Source organism: Mauremys mutica, chromosome 18 (assembly GCF_020497125.1).
Source record: "Mauremys mutica isolate MM-2020 ecotype Southern chromosome 18, ASM2049712v1, whole genome shotgun sequence".
In the NCBI taxonomy this organism is placed as follows: domain Eukaryota; kingdom Metazoa; phylum Chordata; order Testudines; family Geoemydidae; genus Mauremys; species Mauremys mutica.
The window spans coordinates 18,070,433-18,094,279 of record NC_059089.1 but is presented as its reverse complement, the minus strand read 5'-3'; the positions used below and the strand labels follow the sequence as shown (position 1 = coordinate 18,094,279).

Genomic DNA, 23,847 nt, shown 5'->3' with positions numbered 1-23,847 from the left:
ACACGTGATGTGCATCCGAGGGCAGAGCTTGGCCCAGCGATGTCCCTGAACTGAAAGGGTAATTTCAGCAAAAACATCCTGCCGCAGACACAGCCCACGAGACTGCATTGCCTCTAGGGGTCTGCCGGCATTGCAGAGGAAGGTGCAAGCGCAGGACATGTAGATGTACCCGAGCCGACTTGGATCAAGCCAGCTCACTAAAAACAATGGTGTAGCTGCGGCAGTACGGGCGAGCCACCTGAGTGCATGACCCGGGGCCTGGGCAGGACTGTCCTCAGGAACGCTGCCATGTGTGCTGCTATTTATAGCGAGCTGGCTTGATCCAAGCTAGCTCAGGTATGTCTACATGTGCTGCAATTCCACCTCTGGACTGCAGTGTAAACAGAGCCCAAGCCAGCTGCTCTGCGCTGTTATCTTCTACAAACCCCTCTCCTCCACGGTGGGCCATTTTAGTGAGCAGATACTGGCGTGCACGGATCAACCCGCCCAGCACAGGCTGCAACCACAAACCCACAGCTCTTAACCCCAATCGGGAAGGGGGGGCGGGGGGCACGCCCAGGGAACGCAGCCACCTGGCCATGCAAGAGACACCTTGTGACAAGTGCAGATGCAAACTTTTTGGAGAGAGAAGCGGGAGGATGAAGGGGAATAAGCAGAGCAGCAGCTCACGGATTACATGAGCGTTATGCAACACAGCCACCCAGATCTGTCAGGCGCTGAATAGCTCGCGTGGGGAGGGGGGTGGAGGGAGAGGAAGGGGGTGAGGAGGTGGGAAGCTGAAGTGCCAGTTACAGTTTTTCACATTGCTGCAGCTTTGACTCATCAAAGGAAAAAAAAAATCCCTGACTAGTTTGCCAGGAGGATAAAGGGGAAGCGGTGGCATTTCTGGGGCTTCCCATTTGGGGTGGCAGATGGGATGGCAGGCGAATGTGCCTGTAGGAGAAGAACGTCTCTCCCGCGCCGCAGCAACGCTTCAGTTCAGGCCCTGCTGATGCCATTCAGCAATGCCTGGGGCACCATGCGGAGGCTGAGCAGGGCTGAATGGGTTGCCAACAGGCGCCGTGTGCATTGGGACTCTGCTGCCAGGGCTCCTAGCTGGGACGGCCCAGCACTCCCCTGCATGGCCGAGCCCAGGTCGGGGTCACCCCAGCTGCAGCCCCATCCCCCAACAGGGAGGATGTAAGAACGCAACCTCCAGCCCTCCCAGAAAGCTACTTCTGGCTACGCAGTGGAAGTGCTGCGGGGGGGATTTAAAACCAAGGAAGGAGGAGGCGGAGGAGAAGGGACTGGTCGATTTCATGACTAATACCATTTATAGTTATTGGAGTTGGTGAAGTCCTGCCATCGAGTCTTCTGTGTCAGCCTGAACTGATAGCCAGAGAGATTGGGGAGGAATTTTCCACTACCCGCAGCACAGCACACTTAGCCAGGGGAGTGCGGGAGACAATTCCCCATCCTCTGAAGCAGAGCACTGGCGCTGGCTCAGGGACAAAGGTCTGTCCAGTGCAGAAACCCCTATGTTCCACAGCTCACGGCAACTCTCGGCCACCGGCGGGAGAGACGTTAGCATGGGAATGGCGTGCAAGCCCAGGACATCTGCAGCGCTGTGGCTACAAAATGCTGGGGTGAGACCCGCAGGTGTGACCACTCTCCACTCAGCGCTGGATTCAAGGCCTTAATGCCCTCCCTGTGGCCAGCAGGGAGCTGGTTCGAGCCTAAGCACAAGTGAGAGCAGCAGGAGGGATCCTAGTACCCTAGGGGCTGTTCTGGCAGCTGGAGATGAGCTGGGCAGGGCAGCCTTCCAGCCACGCTCCCCTTGCCGACTACCTCTTTTCTGTCGGGGCAGCTGCCAGGCAGGGGTGGCACAGAACAAGCTATGCCGGTCCTGCCCTCTGTGGGGATTCCCCTGTGCCCGGAGAAGCTTTGGGAAGCCAGCTAAGTGGCTGATTTCTGCTGGTGGAGGAGTGCCAGTTCCGGGGGACAGCAGGCCAGGGAGAGACACATCTCGGGGCCTGTCTACACTGACAGTGCTGTACCGGTGCAGCTGTGCTGCTGTAGTGATTAGTGAAGATGCTACCTACGCCGACGGGAGAGAGCGTCACCCATCGGCGTAAGTAATCCACCTCCCCAAGAGGCGGGAGAAGCCCTCCCACCGGTTAGGTCCATAGTGTAGCCCGCGCCTCTGTCTTGAATGTCGAGTTTTGGTTTCCCCTTCCCGAGCCGAGCCGGCACCAGGGAGCCCTTTGCTTAGATTTGCTCGGACATTTGGGCAGAAAGACCCAGAGAGTCGTGCAGATCTTACAGAGACAACGTTCAACTTTACTGCTTCCAATGTTAGGCTCCTCCCCTTCCTCCCTCCCCCTCCCCGCACCCCTGCCTCCCAAACACCTATGAGCTCAGATTGGGGAGAGGACCCCAGCTCCAAAAGGAGGGAAAGAGGGAAAGTGTGTAACACGGGGGAGAAGCAAACCATTCATATATATATACATTTATATCTGTAACATCCAGGCAAAACACTGGCTCATTAGCTGTCCCCTTAGTCCCAGTCTCCAGTGGCAGCCTGGATGCATATGCACACACTGAGACGTTAGAATTAGCCGCTTTAGGAAAAGGTTAGTTTTAAATAGACATTCCACCTCCTGCCTTCCCTGCAACCCAGCAACGTACCCGAGGGACGGTGAAGAATAATCACCAAAGTTCTTAATTTGTTCGCTGGCACGTCTCCACTGACCTCCAGTGAACCTGCTTTATTTAGAGATTCCAGGGGGAGAAAAGGTTGCTTCCAAGCCTGAAAGCTCTGACCCTCTCCTCAGAGGCAAGTCAAGTGGCTCTTCATGGGCAGTTTTCTTGGCAATATTCATAAGATTTATTATTATAACAGCAGCCCTTGGCAATCCGACAGGGCACATCCTCAGAGGAATGCAGAGCCTTTCACAGATGTGAATTAAGCCTAACCTCATGGGAGGGCTGTCCCCATTTTACAGACAGGGAAACTGAGTCACAAAAAGAGAGGTGAAGTGACTTGCCCACAAACACTCAGTGAGCTCATGGAAATGGAGCTCTGTGGCCCAATTTCCAGAGGTACCCTACAGCTGCAGCTCTGACTGGGTTTAATGGGAGCTGTGGAGGCTTCTCGAGCTCAGAAAAATCATGCCACTGAAGTCCTGACTCCCAGACCTCTGCTCTGAGCATGACATGTCCTGCCTCTCTAGTTCCAATACACCAGTAGTAACCAGCTTTCTGTACATGACACTACTATCCCTGATATGAAGAAGGTCATATGAAGAAGATCAGGAGCTTCCTGATTCCGTCTCACAATGCAACAACAAGGGGACATTCAATGAAAATGAAAGGTGACAAATTCAAAACTGATTAAAGGTAAAACGTATTCCCAGAATGCACCATTAGACTGTGGAACTCATTGCCACCTGGTATAATTGAGGACTAGAACATAGCAGGATTCAAAGAGGAATTGGACATTTCTATGGCTAATAAGAATATCCAGTGATAATAATGATGAATGCTCAGACAAAGTGTTGAAAGGGACAGAAATCCTCATGCTTCACGATTTAAGCCAATTTCTAATCATTACGGTTAAGACAAGACTATCATGGAGGGAGTAAATTATCCCACATCTGCCTACTCTGGGGGTTCTTGCAACTTCAGAAGCAGCTGGTACTGACCACCGTGGGTATGTCTATACTGCAATTAAAAACCCGTTGCTGGCCGATGCCAGCTAGGGTGACCAGATGTCCCGATTTTATAGGGACAGTCCTGATATTTGGAGCTTTGTCCTATATAGGCACCTATTACCCCCCACCCCCGTCCTGATTTTTCATACTTGCTGTCTGGTCACCCTAATGCCAGCTGACTTGGGCTCACGGGGCTCGGGCTAAGGAGCTGTTTAATTGCAGTGTCGATATTCAGGCTTGGGCTGCAGCCTAAGATCGGGGATCCTCCCACTTCGCAGGGTCCTATGTGGGCAGAGTCAGGTGAGAATAACCACACCTGGGCGAGAGAGTGAGTGAGTGAGTGTGTGTGTGTGTGTGTGTGAGAGAGAGAGAGAGAGAGAGAGAGAATGAAGGGATGCAAGGCTGTGGCCGCGGGTGTTGTAATATTATCTCTGTATAGTGTTGGGAATCAAATCTCTGACTTTAGGCAGAACACAGCCTCGTCTGGCTGGCAGGCTGGCTGAAGACACTTCATTGCCAGCAATGTGCACTGACACTCCTGCTCCATTCACAACCTCAGCAGCGGAGTCTGAAATAACAAGGCAGTCACATACCACAAGGGTTCAGATTACAATGGGAAAGGGAGCGATTTCCCTGGGGGAAAGGGCGGGAAGATCTGCCATTTCTCATCAGTGAGCCAACCCCAACCCGTATAGCCCACAGCCAGCCAGGAGGATTGCAGGGGAGGGGGACTCGGAGAGACCTTCCTCTGCAGTTTGATACAGGAAGCTCCTGAGTGCAAAATCCAGTTTTATTTTAGATGACTGGTCACTTCAGCCATGTTGTCATAGCAGATGTGCATTCGTTCCAGCCGCTGGCCCAATTCCAGGGAGCCCAGAGTTTGGAGCACGATCCAAGCGTCACAGAGTATGCTGCAGAAATAACCTATTATAGGGTTGCCAACCCTCCAGGATTGTCCTGGAGTCTCTAGGAATTAAAGATTAATCTTTAATTAAAGATTGTCGTGTGATGAAACCTCCAGGAATACATCCAACCAAAATTGGCAGCCCTCCATGTAAATGATCTCTGCTCTCCCCTGGGAGAAGTTCCCAGCCCTTAGTTCCTCTTGATCCTGGCCACTTCTCTCACTGGCCAATCTGGGTGTGCAGAAAGGTTCACCCAGGCTGAGCACACGTGTGATTTGCATGGCAGTGGGCTCTGCCGATCCTCTTCAATGAAGCACAAAGAGGGGGAAGCTCTCGTGGCTCGAACAGCAGGAACTGCCAATCAGGACTCATGGCTTCTATTCCTCTCCATGTCAATGAATTTACTGCGTCAGTGAATTGTGCCTCAGTTTCCCCATCTGTAAAATGGGGGTGTTAATAGTTCCTGGTCTCAAAGCAGGGGGCGGGGAGGACTCATGGTTGTAAAGGATTTTTGAGCAATTTGGTTGAAAGGGGCTTTAGAAGAGCAAAGTGTTGCGCTATTCTAAGCCCTCCTCCCCCCCAATAGGCCGGAACCTGCATTATTCAGGCTGGAAATGAACAATGCGCTCAGTTCCCCTCCACCGAATGGTACCCGGACCCCTCAGCAGGGTGTGGCTCTGCACAGAACCCACACACAGTCCTAAACGTGGCCAGGGCCACACACTTCAGAGAGCTGGGGAGGAAGGCAAAGATAATCAGCTGCATTTTTTTTTCCAGCTGGCAAACAAGCAATTTCCCTTCTCCTGCCAAGGCAAGGGAGAGCCCAGTGCCGCACAAGCTAACATGGCTGGGTGCATTCAATTCTAACGCACAAAAAATACCCATTTCGATGCAAATGAGGTGCAGCCCTCCGGCTCCGGGGGACGGCCGAGGTGTCAGACTCTCTGCTCTCAATGCTACACGGACACGCACAGCAACCTGGCCGCTCCCGTGCAGTGCTACAGGCGCAGCCAGTTTGCTGGTGAGAAGCAGACTGGGAAGCTGTGCTCTCTTGAATTATTTTTGGGGGGGGGATCTTCTCCACCCCACCCCTGATTATTTTGACATTCTACCCCAGCAGGCTGAGCTGTTGTAAGACCCCAATGACACTGCAGTCAAGCTGCCACATCTCCTTTAACGAGGAGGGCGGGAGGAAAGGGGAGGGGTCCCCCTGTGGCTCTCTTCCCCAAAGCAAGAGCTGTGTGGAGAGGGGGACCCTGCAATTGCTGGGATGGGAGGTGGGTAACCAACATGCAGAGGCCTGTGACACCCCTTCCTGTTATGAATAACAACAACGTAGGCTAGAGCCCAGCTGTGCTAACCCAGTTCGGACCCATTCACTTTGGCTGGACAAACTGGGCTAGGAAGAGGCTGAGTAATAGCGGAGTTCAACTAGGGTGACCAGATGTCCTGATTTTATAGGGACAGTCCCGATATTTGGAGCTTTGTCTTATATAGGCACCTATTACCCCCCTACTCCCGTCCTGATTTTTCATACTCGCTGTCTGGTCACTCTAAGTTCCACAAGACTCCTTAACGCCACAGAGCCTCCCGTTGATGGTGCCTGGAAGCTAGACAGGTTTCTCGTCATTCCCCCTCTCCTCCTCTCTCACGTCTCTCCTCTCCTCCCCCACAGCTTGGCTTTATGTTTCTCTGGGGTTTCCTCCCCCAGGACTAGCTGGCGGCTTGCTCCGCACTCTGCACCCACTCAGGTTAGGCAGGCAGAAGCCACTGCGGTGCCCTGCTACAGAGTCACTGTATCAAGCGTGGAGGAGGGAAATCTTTGGGGAGAAGGTGCCACCACGCCCTCACCGGCGACGCCTCCTGACATAAGCTCCGTGAGGGGCGAAAAGGCGCTCGAGTCCGGCTCAGAAGGGTGGCCAGGGGCTGCGGCATAACCCGCAGGAGCACTGCATCTCGGTGCCGCCCGCCTGTCGCTCGGCCAGTCTCACCTCCCCTTTCCGTGCTGTTGCCTGGCACGCTGCAATGAGGTAAGCGGCTGCGATCAGAGAGGGCTGCTAGGGATGGATGCCGGGATGCACAGACCCAGCACGGTGAGGACAGCTCAGCTAGCAACATTAAACAACCCTCTGAGCGACCCCCAGGGGATCAGTCTTTCACAGAGGCAGGCAGCAAGAATCCCTAACCTAAGGGTGCCCCCCTCCCATCTACCCCACCCCACCTGCTCAAGAGTTTCTGAGTCAAGAAAGCAAAGAGCACCTATCACACTGATTATGACACCTCTTAGCAGGCCAGGTCAAGGCTCTGACACCACAGTGATGGACGCCAATATAAAAACCTGGTAGGTCGGGTGGGCTCAGACCACTTTAAGGGTTGGACTCTCACAAGCGCTCAGTGGTGGCCAATCTCTGCTCCCGCTGGAGCACAGGGAAGCTTTCCTACTGCCTGCAGCGGGAGCAGAGTTAGCCGACACTGAGTGCTTCAGCAGGCCCCCCTGCTCCCCTTAAGCTCTTTGTACTATTTGCTTTAGCCGGGCGCTAGGGGCCAGTGGGAGCAGTGCCCACCGGGCTGGAGAGGGAGGAAGGTGGGGAGCCTTGGACTTGAGGTGTGAGTAGTGGTACGTGACTTGGGATACGGCTACATGGAGCATCCATGAGCACTACAGGAGTGTGACGTCTAAAGCACACTCATGTGTGGTGCATTAATTGGTCCGTGTAGACTCTGCTGGGCGGCATTCAAAGTTCTCTAGTGCACTATGACATAATGGTGTTTCAAACAGCACTGTGTCAAAGTGCACTAGGGAAAACTTTGAGCGTGCACCAGCAGGGTATACACGGACCATGTTAGTTCGCTTTAGAAACCACACCCTTGTAGCGCACATGATCCCACTATATAGATAAGCCCTTAGTCTGTCCGTGCCTCAGTTTACCCATCTGTAAATTGAGAACAATGCTCTCCTAATTCACTCACATCTGTAATACGCTTTAGGGTCCTCATATGAAAGGGGCTATAGATCTGCAAATGTCTTCCACTTATATTCGGCTATTCCCAGCTCTGGGCACTAATACAAAGCATTTTAAACACACAACACTAAAAAGGCACCACAATCATTATTCCTATTACTGTAGCACATAGGAGCCCCGGTCACAGACCCTGGGCCTCTTGTGCCAGGTGCAGCGTGAACACAGAACAGACAGTCCCTGCCCCAAGGAAAGGACAATCTTATTTAACAGTAAATTCTAGCATGTTCCAGTAATGGTTTTTCTAGGCTATTGCAGAGTCACAGTATATTATTCCTCTGACACTGCAGCCTCGCGCAGTCTCACAAAATGGCTGAACAATATTGAATTTCAAAACTGTTCCACACCCAAAGAAAAGGGGGGGCTGATTTACTGCAAACCCACGAACGCAGTTTTAAGTAGCTCGAATTCTTTAGGTCAAAATTATTTGCCGGACACACGCTGGGGTCTGCTGCTTGGAGGCGCTGGGCCAGCTGAAGTCAGTGGGAGTTGTGGGCATTCAACCGCTCTGAACCCAGGCTTGGGGTGCAGGGCGGGGCCAGATGAGGCACCAAAATTGGCAAGTGTGGCTGTTTCTCACGTTCAGGGCTCAATAAAAGCCGGTGGTTTCTCACTGCCCAGCCCCCCCTTCACTCATGCCTTGGGAGGCCCTGCTGCCTAGAGCAGGTTACAAATGGCGCAAGATGGAGGGATTTTATAGGTCAGCCTCGTGCGCGGCTCCTGAGGAGATAGGAGGCCTTTGTACCTAGCTGAATAACCTGCAGCTCATTTTTGGCACAGCTCCGCCATGTATCGGACGGTGAAAGCTCTCCTAGAAGGCAAGCCCCTGAAATTCTCAGTGCTTCTCTCTGCACTGCAGTCCCTTTGTTCTGTGGCAGCTGAGTGCATGGAATTCTGATTAACCGCCCTGCACCGAAGTACGACAGCATGATGTCCCGATGCGCGCCGACTCGCTGCTTCGGACAGAGCCTGGACCTCTAACCTACACACAAAGGAAGCTAGGTCCTTTGAAACGCCTCAAATAAAGTTCCCTGTCCCACTCTTTCATGCTTTGTGGGTCTACACTGGAGAGCGCCAAGGAGCCTACGTAACCCACGCCTGACTCACCTGTGAGCTGTGGGTCACGCCCACAGCAATACAGTCTGGGATAGATTGTCACTAAGGCTAAGATTTTATCATGGAGGTCATGAAACTCACAGAATCCATGACTTCCAGAGCCCTCCGTGACATTTTTGTTTTAGCCCTAGGTGGTGGAGCAGGAACTATCAGCCGGCGCCTCCCACCCCCCGCACACAGCTCCCAGCTGCTGTGGGCAACGACGACCCCTATAGCCCCAAGCTGCCCCCGTGGACAGCAGGGACCCCCGCAGCTCCAAACTGTGGCGGCCAGGGGACCCCACAGCTCCCAGCCAGCGCAGGCAGCAGGGGGAGCCCACAGATTCCAGTCCTGTCGGGGGTGCAGGGGGGAACCCTGCAGATCCCAATTGCCCAGGGCGGACCCCACAGCTCCAAGCTGCTGCTGGCGGCAGGGGGGATCCCACGCTCTCAGCCATGTGGGGGGGACAGACCCTGGAGCCCCAGCAAGAGTGGGTGCTGGACCTTCCTCCTTCCCCATTTTGTCATAGTTATTTTTAATAAAAGTCAGGGACAGGTCACAAGTTTCCATTAATTATTGGTTATTGCCCATGACTTGTTTGTAACTTTTACTAAAAATAACCACAACAAAATCTTAGCCTTAATTGTCACCAAGGAGACTAGGCTCCTCCTGGGAATGAAGAAAAAGTGTCTTCAGGGATTTTCCTTCAAAAGCCTAAAGCAGATCTGTGCTTTTTCTCTCCATCCGCAGCATGCTGGGCTCTGATCCAAAGACAACTGATTTTTAAAAAGATTCCAGAGGCGATCCTGGTAATTGCAGGCTGGTGAGCCTACCTTCAGTACCAGGCAAATGGGTTGAAACTATAGTAAAGAACAGAATTGTCAGACACAGAGATGAACATGATGTGTTGAGGAAGACTCAATATGGCTTTTGTAAATGGAAACCATGCCTCACCAATCTATCAGAATTCTTTGAGGGTGTCAACTAGGGTGACCAGACATCCCGATAAAATCAGGACCCTCTTGATATTTAGGTGTTTGTTCCGCGTCCTGACCAATCTTCAGTCGGGACGCAATCTGTCCCGATATTTCGCTCCTCCGGCAGACTCCCCCCCCCCCCCGCATGTGTCCCGATATTTTTTTCCTCTCCTCTGGTCACCCTAGTGTCAACAAGCATATGGACGAGAGTGAATCAGTCAATATAGTGTACTTGGACTTTCAGAAAGCCTTTCACAAGGTCTAACACCAATGGCTCTGAAGCAAAGTAAGCAGTCATGGGATACGAGGGATGATCCTCTCGTGGATCAGCAACTGCTTGAAAGATAGGAAACAGAGTAGGAATAAATGGCCAGTTTTCATAATAGAGAGAGGTAAATAGTGGGATCCCCCAAGGATCTGTACTGGGATCAGTCCTATTCAACATATTCATAAACGATCTGGAAAAAGGAGTAAACAGTGAGGTGGCAAAAATTGCAGACGATAAAAAATTACTCCAGATAGGTATGTCCAAAGCAGACTGCGAAGAGTTACAAATGGATCTCACAAAACTGGGTGACAAAATGGCAGATAAAATTCAATGTTGATAAGTGCAAAGTAACGCACATTGGAAAACAGCCTTACAAAATGATGGGGTCTATATTAGCTGTTCTCTCTCAAGAAACAGATCTTGAGGTCATTGTGGATAATTCTCTGTAAACATTTGCTTAGCATGCAGTGGCAGTCAAGAAAGCAAATAGAACGTTAGGAACCATTAGGAAGGGTATAGATAATAAGACAGAAAATATCCTAATCACGCTATATAAATCCATGGCATGTCCACACCTTGCATGCAGAGTGCAGTTCTGGTCGCCCCATCTCTAAAAAGATATATTGGAATAGGAAAAGGTGCAGAGAAGAGCAACAAAAATGGGCAGTGGTATGGAACAGCTTCTGTATGAGCAGAAATGAAAGATTGAGACTGTTCAGCCTGGAAAAGATGACCAAGGGGGGATATGATAGAGAGCAATAAAATCATGACCGGTGTGGAGAAAGTGACTAGGGAAGTGTTATTAATCCCTTCGCATAACACAAGAATCAGGGGTCACCCAATGAAATTAATAGGCAGCAGGTTCAAAACTAACATAAGGAAGTATTTCTTCACACAACGCACAGTCAACCTGGGGAACTTGTGGCCAAGGGCTGTGGTGAAGGCCAAAAGTATAACTGGGTTCAAACAAGAATTAGGCAGGTTCCTGGGGGATAGATCCATCAATGGCTATTAGACAAGATGGTCAGGGATGCAACCCCGTGCTCTGAGTGTCCCTAAATCTTTGACTGCCAGAAGTTGGGATTGGATGACAAGGGATGAATCACTTGATAAATTGCCATTGTCATGTTCATTCCCTCTGAAGCATCTGGCACTGGCCACTGTCAGAAGATAGTATCAGAGGGGCAGCCGTGTTAGTCTGGATCTGTAAAAAGCAACAAAGAGTCCTGTGGCACCTTATAGACTAACAGACGTATTGGAGCATGAGCTTTCGTGGGTGACGAAGTGGGTATTCACCCACGAAAGCTCATGCTCCAATATATCTGTTAGACTATAAGGTGCCACAGGACTCTGTTGTTTTTGTCCGAAGATAGGATACTGAGATAGATGGATAGATTGGCGTGACCCAGTCTGGCCATTCTTATGTTCCTATGTACCAGAGCTGGAAGCCTGGGTGAAGAGGGTCCTTGAGGAACAAAATGCATCTGGATCAGTTGTATTTGGGAGGCAGATGCTCTACAGGAAGGAACACAGGATTTGGACTCCCAGATTCTAATCCCTGGCCCTCCCAATGACTCACTTGGACAAGTCATTTCAGCCCCGTGCATCAGTTTCCCCATCTGTAAAATGGGAATGAGGCTCACTCACCTCCCGCAGGTTAACGTTTAGCACAGCACCTTAAACACATGGAGTGCGATACACCTGCAAAGTCACTTCAGAGCAGAACCCCCAAGCAGCCTCTGCCTTCTAACCACTCCTCTTTCATGGGCAAAGAAATCACTGATAGGATGGGGTACTCGATCAAACAGCTATTAAGTCTTGTGCGATCAAGAATTAAACACCACATTCCATTCAGAGCGTGAGCCTTAAAGCAGGACACTGGTGTGACGTGTCATTCCATATTCTTGATGAAAATATGCTTACGATATTAATATGACATAACTGAGATGTACTTTATGCAAGATGGCTCATGTGAGATATCACTGGAAAGGTTATGATGTACTGAGTGCGATTATCCAATGTGTGTGCCTGCGTCATTTCTGTATCTGAACTTAGGAATATTGACTATGTATCTGCATTTCAACTATGCTACTTTGGGTGATGTCCATTGCTAACACTTCAGATACAACAATGGAAAAGCCAGACAGGGCAGATGGCCCATCAGCGAGGACAATGGACGGTGAAAACTTGGCCTTCCTGTGGACGCTCCATTCTGCCACTGACTCATGGACGCTGTGATCCTACAGTCAGGTGGTCTTGTCACCTGATACTAAAACATTACCTGGGACTTCTTGTAACTTTCCACTGTAAGGGAAGGGGTTGGGTCAAGTTTGGGGAACAAAGGATTCCCACCTTATGTAAATCCTATTTAAGGGTAGGGAGGAAGGCAAACAGGACTCCTCCTCTCCAGGGCCTGTCGGCCCAAGAAGAAAGACTGCAGAAGGGAAGGCAAGGGGGGAGTCCAGACTGAGATGGGGTCCAGTCTGAAAAGGAATAGAACTGGGACTCTGAGCCACAGAAACTTTGCAAACTGCCTGCAACAATATCTAGGGTGAGAAATACTATGGGTAACCAATTTCTTTAGTGAACCCAGCTTAGTTTGTACGTTTGATTTCATTTGCTTAGTAATCTGCTTTGTTCTGTTTGTTACCCCTTTTACCACTTAAAATCTGCCTTTTATAGTTAATAAAATTTGTTTTGTTTATTATTAAACCCAGTTTCTGTAATTTCAGGGGGCGGGGGAGAGGAGGAGAAGTCTGCACACCTCTCTCCACACTGTGGGAAGGGGTGAATTTCATAATGTATCTTTGGGTCTGCCCTCCAAGGGAGGTGGACATCTGAGTATTGAAGAAAGTCCCTTAAACTGAGTCTTCCCAGAGCTGATCTGCAGCTGGGTGTGGCCCTGCCTCTGTCTCTGTCTGTGTGTGTGTGTGTGTGTGTGTGTGTGTGTGTGTGTGTGTGTGTGTGTGTGTGTGTGTGTGTGTGTGTGTGTGTTAGAGGGGGCTTTAAGAGCCTGGCTCAGCAGGACAGGTGAAAGGGGGCCCATGCTGGCAGAACAGGTAGACTCCATGATATCTCAGCACATCAGGTGGCTTCCCAAGGGACACAAATGGTTTCCAAAAAAAAGAGGAAAGGCTTCCAGAACTGCAACAGACAATGCCAGCCCCTGGCAAGCACTATACCCAGCACTACTGAGGTCACTGGGAGTTCTTCCATTCACTTGCGTGGGAGCTGGATCGAGCCCTTAGGCAGGGGAGCAATAAGGATAGGGGTGTTTACATAAGGAAGAAGCCAAAGCATCAGGAAGCTAAGAGCCAGCTGATCTGTGACAATTCCTAGCCTCCAGAGGTCTATCCTCCCTGCTAGTGGGCCCGACCAGTTCAGCAGAAGGCCAGTTTTGTGCTGAGAAAGAGAGAAAATTGTCTACTCTCCGAGGATCGGTGTATGAGCATGTGAATCCCACAGCATTGCTGCCTACTTCACATCCAGCCTGCAGAGACAATGAACCTTGGCTCTGAATGCTGCTGCTGTTGGCCCGATCTTCCCTTTCCTACTGACATAGCGCGGGGCCAAATTCTGCCCTGATATTCCCCCCCTGCAGCCCGATTGGCCTCAGCAGGTTTGTACGGACTGGGAGTGAGGCCCACGGAGTACAGCGCTCCGTATAGCATTCGAAAGGCAGCGTCCCGTTCCATTCACGGACAGCATGAGCTGTCAAATACAGGTCAGCCAGGCCATGACCTCCAAACACAGGGGCTTTAAACATCACACACCTAAAGCCAGGCCTAGGCCCTGCGCTCTTAATTTTCAGAGATACTGAACCCTCGCAGCTCCTACGGATTCCAGCGGGAGCTGCAAAAGCTCAGCACCTCTGAATGTCAGGTCCCTTTGGTTGAGGTGACTTGATTTGGGTGCCTGACTGTACAGTACTCAAGGTCTGACTTTCAGAGGCAGTGGATACCTGCATCTTCCCTAGGACGCCAGCACCCTCTAAAACAGACAGTCATTCTGCAAGACTTCCAGTGACGGCGGATCCAGTGCAGGTGGTCTGCACCGGGAGACTCTTTCACAGTGTTGCTTTATAGCTTTCTGGCTTATTGAGTTCTCCTCGCGTCCTCCAGACCCTCCATTGACTGCCCCATTGAATGCACAGACAGAAGCAGCCAGATTCCCGCTGCTTAACTCAGACATGCTGCCTTTAAAGGCATCTGTTTGTTAAGAAGCTTTATAGCACTTTTTTACTCTGGAAAGTGCCTACGCAAAAATGACACCTACTTACTCAGCAGATCCCCACATATGGACTCACAGCTAGTTACTTCTGTGACTTTTCACTTGGAATAGCCCTGCAGGACTAACACAGCTACAGGACAGGGATCTGGATTCCATCTTTTCTCAAGCATCCTGAGCAGCATTACTAAGGAAGGCAAATTCTGCCCTCAGTTACTCTTGTGCAGGACTGCAGAAGCTGGAAGGGAATGAGCCTGTGGAGGTATCACGGGAGACGTAATCTGAAGCTGAAAACATCAGGCAGGTGTGAGGAACTGCTGGAGATTATGCCAGGCTGAGTTTTTCTTAGTAAGGGATCTGAACCTGCCAGCCTCACTTCACATCCAGTGGTACCAATGAGCAGCCCCATTGGAGGTATTACCTAAAGCTGGTCAACATTTTCCTACTTTCAATTTGTCATCAAAAGTTCAAATTTATACAAAAAACCCCGGAGGATGCATTTTACAACAAAAATGGAAAATGTTCCCGTTTTTTTGACCAGCTCTAGTCCTACCCGTTGTGAATAGGAATGGCAGAACCTGGGCTCCAAATGAGTACCTCTGTTCAGGAGCCATCAACGTAATGAACATGGATCTACATGGCAGAATCACACTAACTTCCTTTTTTCCAGCTCTTTCTTTTGTTGATTATTTTTGGGAGGAGACATTTCACCATGTTGTAGGGCAAGCAGAGTTCTCTCTTGGCTAAGAGCACCCCGAATCTAAGGATGTGTCTACACTGGGAACCTGACCCAGAACAGCTACTGCAGAACCAGCAATTCCCACAATGGTCATTTTGGAACAACTATAGCCCTTTACATTCGCCCTCTACCTCATTCTGGAAGAACTTCCCGGGTAGACCAGCTGTAACTAGTGCTCTCAGGAGCGGAATGGCCCAATGTAAGATCAACAAGCTGGACCATTAGTCTACAAAGCATGAACTCCCGTTTATCGTCTCTCTCAGTATACAAGAGTGCTGCACTAAAGATAACGCACCATGCTGGAAACTGAAGTGCACTTTAATTGTGTTTCTCTGCCCTCCACTGAGATTACAAATGTTATTATTCAGATATGGGGCACGCAGGGCTCCATAGCTGTAATGGGCACACAATGGATAATCGCCTTGCTGAGAAACATCCCATCGGGATGTATTTTGTTTAGTGTCCAGATGCCTTGTCCTTAATCTGCCCCACGCATGAAATGAAAATCCCATGATCCCAGTCCAAAGGAAATCTCAGAAAAGGAATTCTCCCCAGCTCTGGAAGCACAATGGGTTGCTGAATGCTACTGAGAACTGAATTACCATAATCCAATTTGGCTGGCGTGACACTGGAACAGAATTCTTCCTGCTATACATGCCGAAATATCTGTTGAGTTTTAAGCCACTCAGCAGGATGCAAGAGTTTTTTTAAAAAAGAAAAATAAGGCCTTTTCGACCAACATGCTCTCAATACATACATTGGGCCTGGCTGACAGAGCTCCTGAGCATTCTCAACTTCATTTCGTGTCTGTGGGAGCCGCAGGTCCTCAGTACTTCTGAAAATTAGGTCTCATCATCTTTCCTCCTCCATCCTCAACCTAGAATAATTGCCACAGTGGAAGGGCTGCACCAAGGTCCTGATCCTGTTACCCTTATCCAGATGACGAGTCCCCCTTGATTTCAATGGGACTGCTTGCAGGAGTAAGGGTTGGAGGATTGAGGCCCACTCTCAAAGGAATATTCAAACGTTGCCCCCTGGGCTATGGTCATAATCCTTTCAAGCCAAATGCTGCAGTAAGGGTGCTGGTATCCTGCTAACCAGGAGATCTGGTTGCCCCATGCAAAGCACAACCTCTCATGGCTTCTGTGCTCAGATACCAGGATGCTGAGGGGCCTTATAAAAACCAAGATAGTTTCCCGGGGGTTCATGTACCACCTTCATTAAAGAGACACATCACCACACTCACTTTCCAACTGAAGCTCCTGAACCTTGATTCTCATCCGCATTAGGCTTCATTTACCATGACAACCCACAAAATGAAGAGGGTGGGATATCTGTACGCTGCGCTGTCTTTAAGAGGCCAAGAAAAGCTCTTTTCCTTGCTGGACCAAATTCAGCATGCCGCACACACCAGTCAGGCTGCATCGCGTAATTTAGGTGGGTTTTCAAGATAGTCTGCTGATGAGCCAGCTGCCATAACCAACATGTTACAGGCATTTAAAGAAATGCCAAGGCAATGGACCGGATTCTATTCTGGCTTGCTCTGCTTTTACACCCATCTACACCGTCTTTGGCTTTGATGGATGGTTTCTGATTGCTGCTGGAGAATCAGTGCCTGTGTATTTATTCCATGCAGGAGCTAACCCATCAAAGCTAGAGAGGATGCTAAGACAGGGCTTGGCAAGCTCCGTTTTTCGCTGATCACTTGGTTCCATTTCTTCCTTCTGCTGGAAGCAGATGGAATTTGATTTTTCACCTTTACCCTGAGCCAAGAGTGACGGGCTCTTGCACGTGCTGCTAGTGGAGGTGGAAAGGCACAAGCATGGCCGCACGCCACGCGTGCTGGGACGCGATGTGCAGAACTAGCAGAGCCGGCGCGGGATTTATGGATGGCGCTGCCCACAGGAGAGCCCTTCAGTGGTGTTAAGAAACGCTCGCTCTCCCTTCACATTTGTCACTGTCTCTCACGCCCGGGCAGCCTCAGAAAGGTTTCAGCGCTTGTTCGAACGCAGAGGTGAGCGTGTAACAGCATCAGTGTCAGCATTTGCTTTGGAGGCAAAGCTCATTTATCTGGAAAACGGCAGCAGAGAAAACCTGCAAACATGGGTTACAACTTTTTGGTTTTTTTAAGCCGCTCCATTATTTATGCCGCCCTCCAGGAGTTTTGAGGCTGCCTACCATGCAGCATTATCCAGCTATGAAGCCATGTAGATTGCTCTTAGGAAGACTGCATCTCCCAGAGCCCCCAGCTCTTCAGGGCTTTATGTCACAATGCATCGCATGCAACCTGACAGGGAGGGAAGGACAAGGTGGGTGGGCTCTGCAAACCGAGACCCCCTTCTGCTACCAACCCCGGCTAACGTTGCCATCACATTTGATTCTGCAGCACAGGGGGGGGGGTTTGCTGCTGTCTGAGCTTACTTGCTCTCAGCCCCCCAAAAACCCACTCTCCCTCCCCCCACATACACACAACACACTCCCTGTCACACTCCACCCCACCCCACCCCATTTGAAAAGCACGTTGCAGCCACTTGCATGCTGGGATAGCTGCCACAATGCACTGCTCCCTGTGGCCGCTGCAAGAGCTGCTAATGTGGCCACGCCAGTGTGGACAGACTGCAGCACTTTCCCTACTGAGCTCTCCAAAGGCTGGTTTAACTCAAAACATTCTACATCTCAAGTGCAGCCATGCTCTCAGTACAGAAGAACCAGGCAGCCAAATAGCTGCATGCAGAGCCTGGTGCCTGAACGAGGCAGAAATGGATTATGGGAAAGATTGCTGGGAACAGGAGCCACGCCCTGAAATGACTTGTGTATGAGTCTTTTGTCTCATGACGCCTGCCTTTGCATCTCAGTTTAGCCAGCTTCCCAGACAATACAACTCTGAAAAGAAACGGAGGCAAACACATGCACACGGTTACACAAGGTGCACACACTCAACGCAGCAGAGAGAACTGACTTGTCACTCAACGGCTGCATGCACACGGGCGCTCACAAGAATCAGAAACACGGGGCTGGAAACTCACCACTGCTGCACCTCCTTCTCTGTAACTGAAAGAGAAAAGAAGACAGACAAGGGTTAAGCCATTTGGAGTCTTTTCCGCTGAGTTTTTTCATTTTAAGCTGACTGGTTTCTATAGCACAGGGGACTAGATTGCAGTGCACGAGGACCTTCCTGGGGAGGAAATGCCTGTTGCTAAAGGGCTCTTTAATCTACTGCACAAAGTCATCACAAGAACCAATGGCTGGATGTTGACGCTAGACAATTTCAATTTAATAAGGCACACATTTTTAGCAGTGAGGGTGATTAACCACTGGAAAAAAACTACCAGGGGAAGTGGGGGGATTCTCATCTCGTCTTCAAATCGAGACTGGAGGCTCTTCTGGAAGATGCTTTAGCCAACCAGAAGGTACTGTGCTCGAACCCAGGGTAACTGGATGGAAGTCAGTGGCCTGTGATATACAGGATGTCAGACTAGATGATCAAACGGTCTCTTCCGGCCTTCAAATCTTTGAATCTATGAGTATTTTTGCTACCTTTAAGGAGGCTTATTACATCATGTCAGTTAGCAAAACTTTCTGGGCCAGATACTCAGCTGATGCGAACCAGCAGTTCCACTGGCTTACGTTGTGCAGCACCGATTCATGCCAGCTGAGGATCTGGCCCGATTTCTCCCCCTCTTGCAGCGTAAGGTGAGGCTGGTGTAGAGGAAGGCCACTAAACAATCAGGAATTTCTTTCCAATGCATCTTTTGCCAATGCACGGCACATTAAAAGTACCTGCTTCTTCTTCAATCTCAACACCCCTACAGACAGATAAATGGCCTCCCTCCCCATTCAGCGCTACCCCATCTGCCAACATGCTGACTTTAAGAGCTGTCTGTTTGCGCCAGGTTCCTTTTTACCTGTTGTCTTAAATGCCATTGTCACATTTCTTCCCTGCTGACTAGCTAAATCTTTAAAGAAAGTGCTCACTGATGGTTTCGAGATCTTTTGATGTCTTTGCTTGTCATACCTCTTTTTCTATTAATCTGAAGCTTCAGAACTGACTCCCTCTGGGTTTTTGATGAATAAGCTTCACGCAGTGCGTGTGAAGATTTCATTACTTTTCTTGCCTTTCTCCTCCCAGTCCTATTTTTATTGCTTAATTGTCATGCGGTCCTTTTTAGCTGTGCCCAGCGTTCTGCAGCTCTCTCGCTGCAGGTAAATACACTTAAACCATACGGCTTCTACCACAGCACAGGGGCAGAGAGGAAGGAGGGGCTTGTGGACAGAAGGGTTCTATTCCTGGCTCGTGTGACCCTAGACAAGTCCCTTAGCCAATCTGTGCCTCTGCATTTGCCCATGTGAAACATGATGGAGTTAATACTTCCCTTACCAGACTGGACACTAGGAAGTTTAGACTTGAAATTAGACGAAGGCTCCTAACCATTAGAGGAGTGAAGTTCTGGAACAGCCTTCCAAGGGGAGTAGTGGGGGCAAAAGACATATCTGGCTTTAAGACTAAGCTTGATAAGTTTATGGAGGGGATGGTATGATGGGATAGCCTAATTTTGGCAATTAATTTGGCAATTGATCTTTGATTATGCAGGTAAGTATGCCCAGTGGTCTGTGATGGGATGTTAGATGGGTTGGGATCTGAGTTACTACAGAGAATTCTTTCCTGGGTGCTGGCTGGTGAGTCTTGCCCACATGCTCAGGGTTTAACTGATCGCCATATTTGGGGTCGGGAAGGAATTTTCCTCCAGGGCAGATTGGCAGAGGCCCTGGAGGTTTTTCACCTTCCTCTGCAGTGTGGGGCACGGGTCACTTGCTGGAGGATTCTCTGCAGCTTGAGGTCTTCAAACCATGATTTGAGGACTTCAATAACTCAGACATAGGTTAGGGGGTTGTTATAAAAATGGATGGGTGAGATTCTGTGGCCTGCATTGTGCAGGAGGTCAGACTAGATGATCATAATGGTCCCTTCTGACCTTAAAGTCTATGAGTCTATGAGACTGTGTGAGGGCTAAGGCACTAATGCTTGTAAAGCGCTTTGAGTTCCTTGGATTAAAGAAGACCATTATTTTGTATTGCGGCAACACCCAGAGGCCCCAGTCAGGGATCAAGGGTCATCATGCCAGGCTCTGTACGCTCTTGGAACAAGACAACACCTGCCCTTTATATGAACCATTTATGGGTTTTTTAGCATCAACCTGAGGGGGGGGCTTGCGCGGCGCTCAGGGGGGCGGGGCTTCGGGAGGGGCACCACGGCAGTCACGGGGGGGCGGCGCTCTTTTTTTTTTTGCTTGGGGCGGCAAAAAAGTTAGAGCTGGCCCTGGTCAAGAAGGCCTAGTCGAGCCCCTCCCCACAACAAGAACTTTCCTTGTCACCAGTTCGAGCCCGGCTGACGTCAGAACCTCTGCATGGCTGTTCAGTGCCTTAATGAGTTAATGGTCGTGCTCAGCCAGCATCCTTGCCAGCAATGAATGAAAGAGACTGAACGGCTGAACCACCTAGTCAGTCCTAGCACTGAGACACAATGGCAAAGCTACGTGAGGAACGTTTAGGCTGCTGCTGTCTATGCTGTACCCGTTCGGTGGGTAAATAGGGCATCTCTCTGCAACATGAAACGTTACACACGCTAAATTCATTCCAATGGGGGGCCTATTTACTTCCCCAGTACCTCACGTTAGCGAAGAGATTTCCTGCAAAGCAGCTGCAGGAAAACTTTACTATTAACACATCCTGAGCATGCGTAACTTAATAATATTGACAACGTTCCGCTTATTTCCTGTAGATTTGCTAAGTTTGGCTATTTAAACACAGAAACCTAGAGAGAAAATTCAGTTTAGCTGATATTAACTCTTAATATTGGCCACTTGATAAAACTAACAGGAAGAAAAAAATATATTATTCAATTTCCTCCTAAACAAGACAGCCAGAAAGTGGAAGTTCACCAAAAGGGTGATTCTCAGGCACACAGACCCCCTGCACCAGCTGAGGCTTTACATAGTGACATGGAGTTTTGACTGTGGTTGCAGCTGTATTGCCCTCCCTGAGGGCTCAAGAGTCCCGAGACCAGCTCCACAGAAATCATGAGATTGGCTAGAAACATTTTTTTTTAATTGGAAGCTGAGACTCACAATCACGTGACTCCAGGAGCTGGGGGTTTAAGAAAAAACACCCAGTAACATTAGAAGTAAAGTGGCGAGAGTTGGCACCACAGATGGAGTAGGAGCTAAGCATCTCTTAAGGAACATCTGTTTGGAGCTATTATTGATGGGCCGGGAGACAGCTGTCTAAATCTCAGAGGTGCCCATATGTTTCTATCCCAAACCTGGGAAACACAGTCATGCACATCAAGGGCTGTTTAGCAGGAATAAGCTGCATTTCACCTTTTCATATTCCCTCTTCTTTCACCATCCCCTGTCTCCTGCAAGTATCCATTAAACCAGTGGGTCTCAATCAGGGGCCCGGGGGGGGGCTGCGAACAGGTTTCAGGGGGGCTGCCAAGCAGGACCGGTGTTAGACTCGCTGGGGCCCAGGGCAGAAAGCCAAAGCCCCATCACATGGGGCTGAAGTCCGGGACCCTGATCCCGGCCATCCGAGGCTGAAGCTGAACTTAGCTTCGCGGGGGGCCCCTGTGGCCTGGGGCCCCAGGCAATTGCCCTGCTTGCTACCCCCATAACGCCGGCTCTGGTTTTAAACCAGTTGCTGTGGCACAGGTGGGCCGTGGAGATTTATAGCATGTTGGGGGGGACCTTGGAAAGAAAACTGGTTGAGAACCCCTGCGTTAAACTGAATATGCAGATACAAGACAACTAGGCCCAGGATCATCAGGCCAGAGCCACGACCGTGCACGCTGAGCTCTCCCCACAGCCCCACTCTCGGGAGTGGAGAGGATCCAACACGTGGGATTATGCATTTTGCCAAGGGGAAGAAGGAATGTTTCCCCGCGTACCAAGCCTGGGACAATATTCTTTGGTTTTCTCGTAACAGATCTAGAGTTACTTAAATTCATGTCTTCAGGGGAAGGACCCGGTTACTCAGGTAAGCAAGGTCATGTACCAGGCGGCTGAGGCACATCACCGGTGCCAGGATCTGGTTGCACGCTCACCCTCTCTTCTGCTGGTGATGCAGGGAGCCAAGGGATTGTGGCTAGTGCAAGGCACCAGCAGGAAGCCTGGTGCCAGGAGGCTGGCTGAAGAGGGAATAGCCTTGTTCGGTCACTGCCTCCCCATCTCCCATCTATATACTAATAACAACAACAACAAAAGCACTAGGGCTGAAATTGACTAGGATAATGAGGCAGAGTGGCTACATGTGGCTCTGTGAGCAGCTGATAAAAATAGAAACTCCAAGATGCATGAACAGATGCCAATTACCTTGAATGGCGAGACACCCAATAAAAGAAAGCAAATTTCCATCAGAAAGATTGATAATGTGCTTGGCAAGAAGCACCGACTGGAGAAGGTAAGGGCTGGCGTAAACACAATGTCGGGGCGATGGAGACAGCACATACAAGACATGGCTCCAGCAGGATGCTGTTGGCAAGGGGGTTCCCGAAGCCCCAGCTACCAGCTGCCAAAGGAGAAGTGGGCCAGACCCCCCCTCTGGTATAAATCACACAGCTCCACTGGCTTCAGGAGAGTGATGCTGATTTGCGCCGGCTGAGGATTTGGCTTGGTGACTTTGCTTTGGTGCACAGAAGCCCTATTCAGTGCCGCCAGTCACTGAACACCCACCCAGTGAAAAGATGGGCCCTGCCCCACAAGGCTTACAGTCTACGTGCTTGTCTTCACTGCAGCCTTAACTCGGGTTCTTACTCGAGTGTTGTTCCGAACCCAAATCCCAGCCACACCCACAAACCTTTTGCTCAAGCGTGGCGGTGCTTCACCTGGGCTAGCAGGCCGGTCAGCGGGACAGGCTAATGCCCGGTGCTGCCAACATTCAAGCTGCTAACGTCCCCGCTCAGCAGTGTGGACGCAGGGTAAGCAACTTGGACGCCGCTCCTCCTCCTGTGCTTTCCCACAATTCCCCCGGCCCATACTTCCTTGCCATTTACTGACTCCCTGCTTCTGCATGGGACGTCACCTACCGGTCCTTATACACCGGGGAGGCTTTTAAATCCCATACTGCATGCAGCTTGCTGTACCGGCAACAATCCCGCTGTGCTGCTACAGAAACAGAAAGCTGGCATCCAGGAGATCGTCCTCTCAGCGGGCTGCCAGCTGGAAGAGCATGCCAAGCTGGAACCAGCTTACTAAGTTGCTGGGTGAAGACCACTTTCCCGCAGGTGCCGCAGGCGAACAAATTCTCCCAGAATACGCTGCAAAAGAGTTCAGCTTAGTGCAGCACCAAGAACCGGATGATATGCCCCTAGAAGTCCTAGCATGCCAGGCAGTGGTCACACACGGGTGCCAATCACTGGGTGACATCCAGACCCAGCTGAAGTTAATGGCAAAACTCCTACTGACTTCAGTGGTGTCAGGATTTCACCCCGGCCCAGAGATCAGATGCACTGTGAGCCAGTTGAGTGGCATGGGCCAGACTGGAGGCTCCCAGAGCACAGGGCTCAGGGACAGCGGGAGAAGAACAATGTATGTTTTCACTGAAGAAGGTTCTCTAGACTTGGAAGTCGCGCAGCCACTTGGGAAATTCAAATGCAGGGAACATTGGCACCTGGGCTGAGGGGCGGGAGCTCTGCTTCAGTAACACAGCAGGAGGGATTTCAGCGCTGATTTCAGCAGCACTGTCTAGCCGGATGGTCAAGAAACAAGCACTGTAGAGGACAGAGAGGCCTGGGCTTAATGAAGCCAAAAATGACACATCAGTCAGGGAGAGAGGCCTTGTCTACATGGGAGGAATTGACCTGCATCGCTATTCTGGAATAACTCCCCTATGTGGACGCTATTCCGGAACACAGCGAGCTATTCCAGTAT

General features: G+C 50.3%; 1 protein-coding gene across 2 annotated transcripts in view; it reads right to left on the bottom strand.

Moving 5' to 3' along the window:
- Positions 1-23,847, bottom strand: part of NCS1 (neuronal calcium sensor 1) — a 92,377-nt gene that overhangs the window by 32,994 nt on the left and 35,536 nt on the right. For both annotated transcript variants that reach the window (XM_044992970.1, XM_044992969.1), the window contains exon 2: positions 17,950-17,974. In XM_044992970.1, coding sequence (XP_044848905.1) covers positions 17,950-17,974 — 25 coding nt within the window. The remainder of the gene's footprint in view (positions 1-17,949; positions 17,975-23,847) is intronic.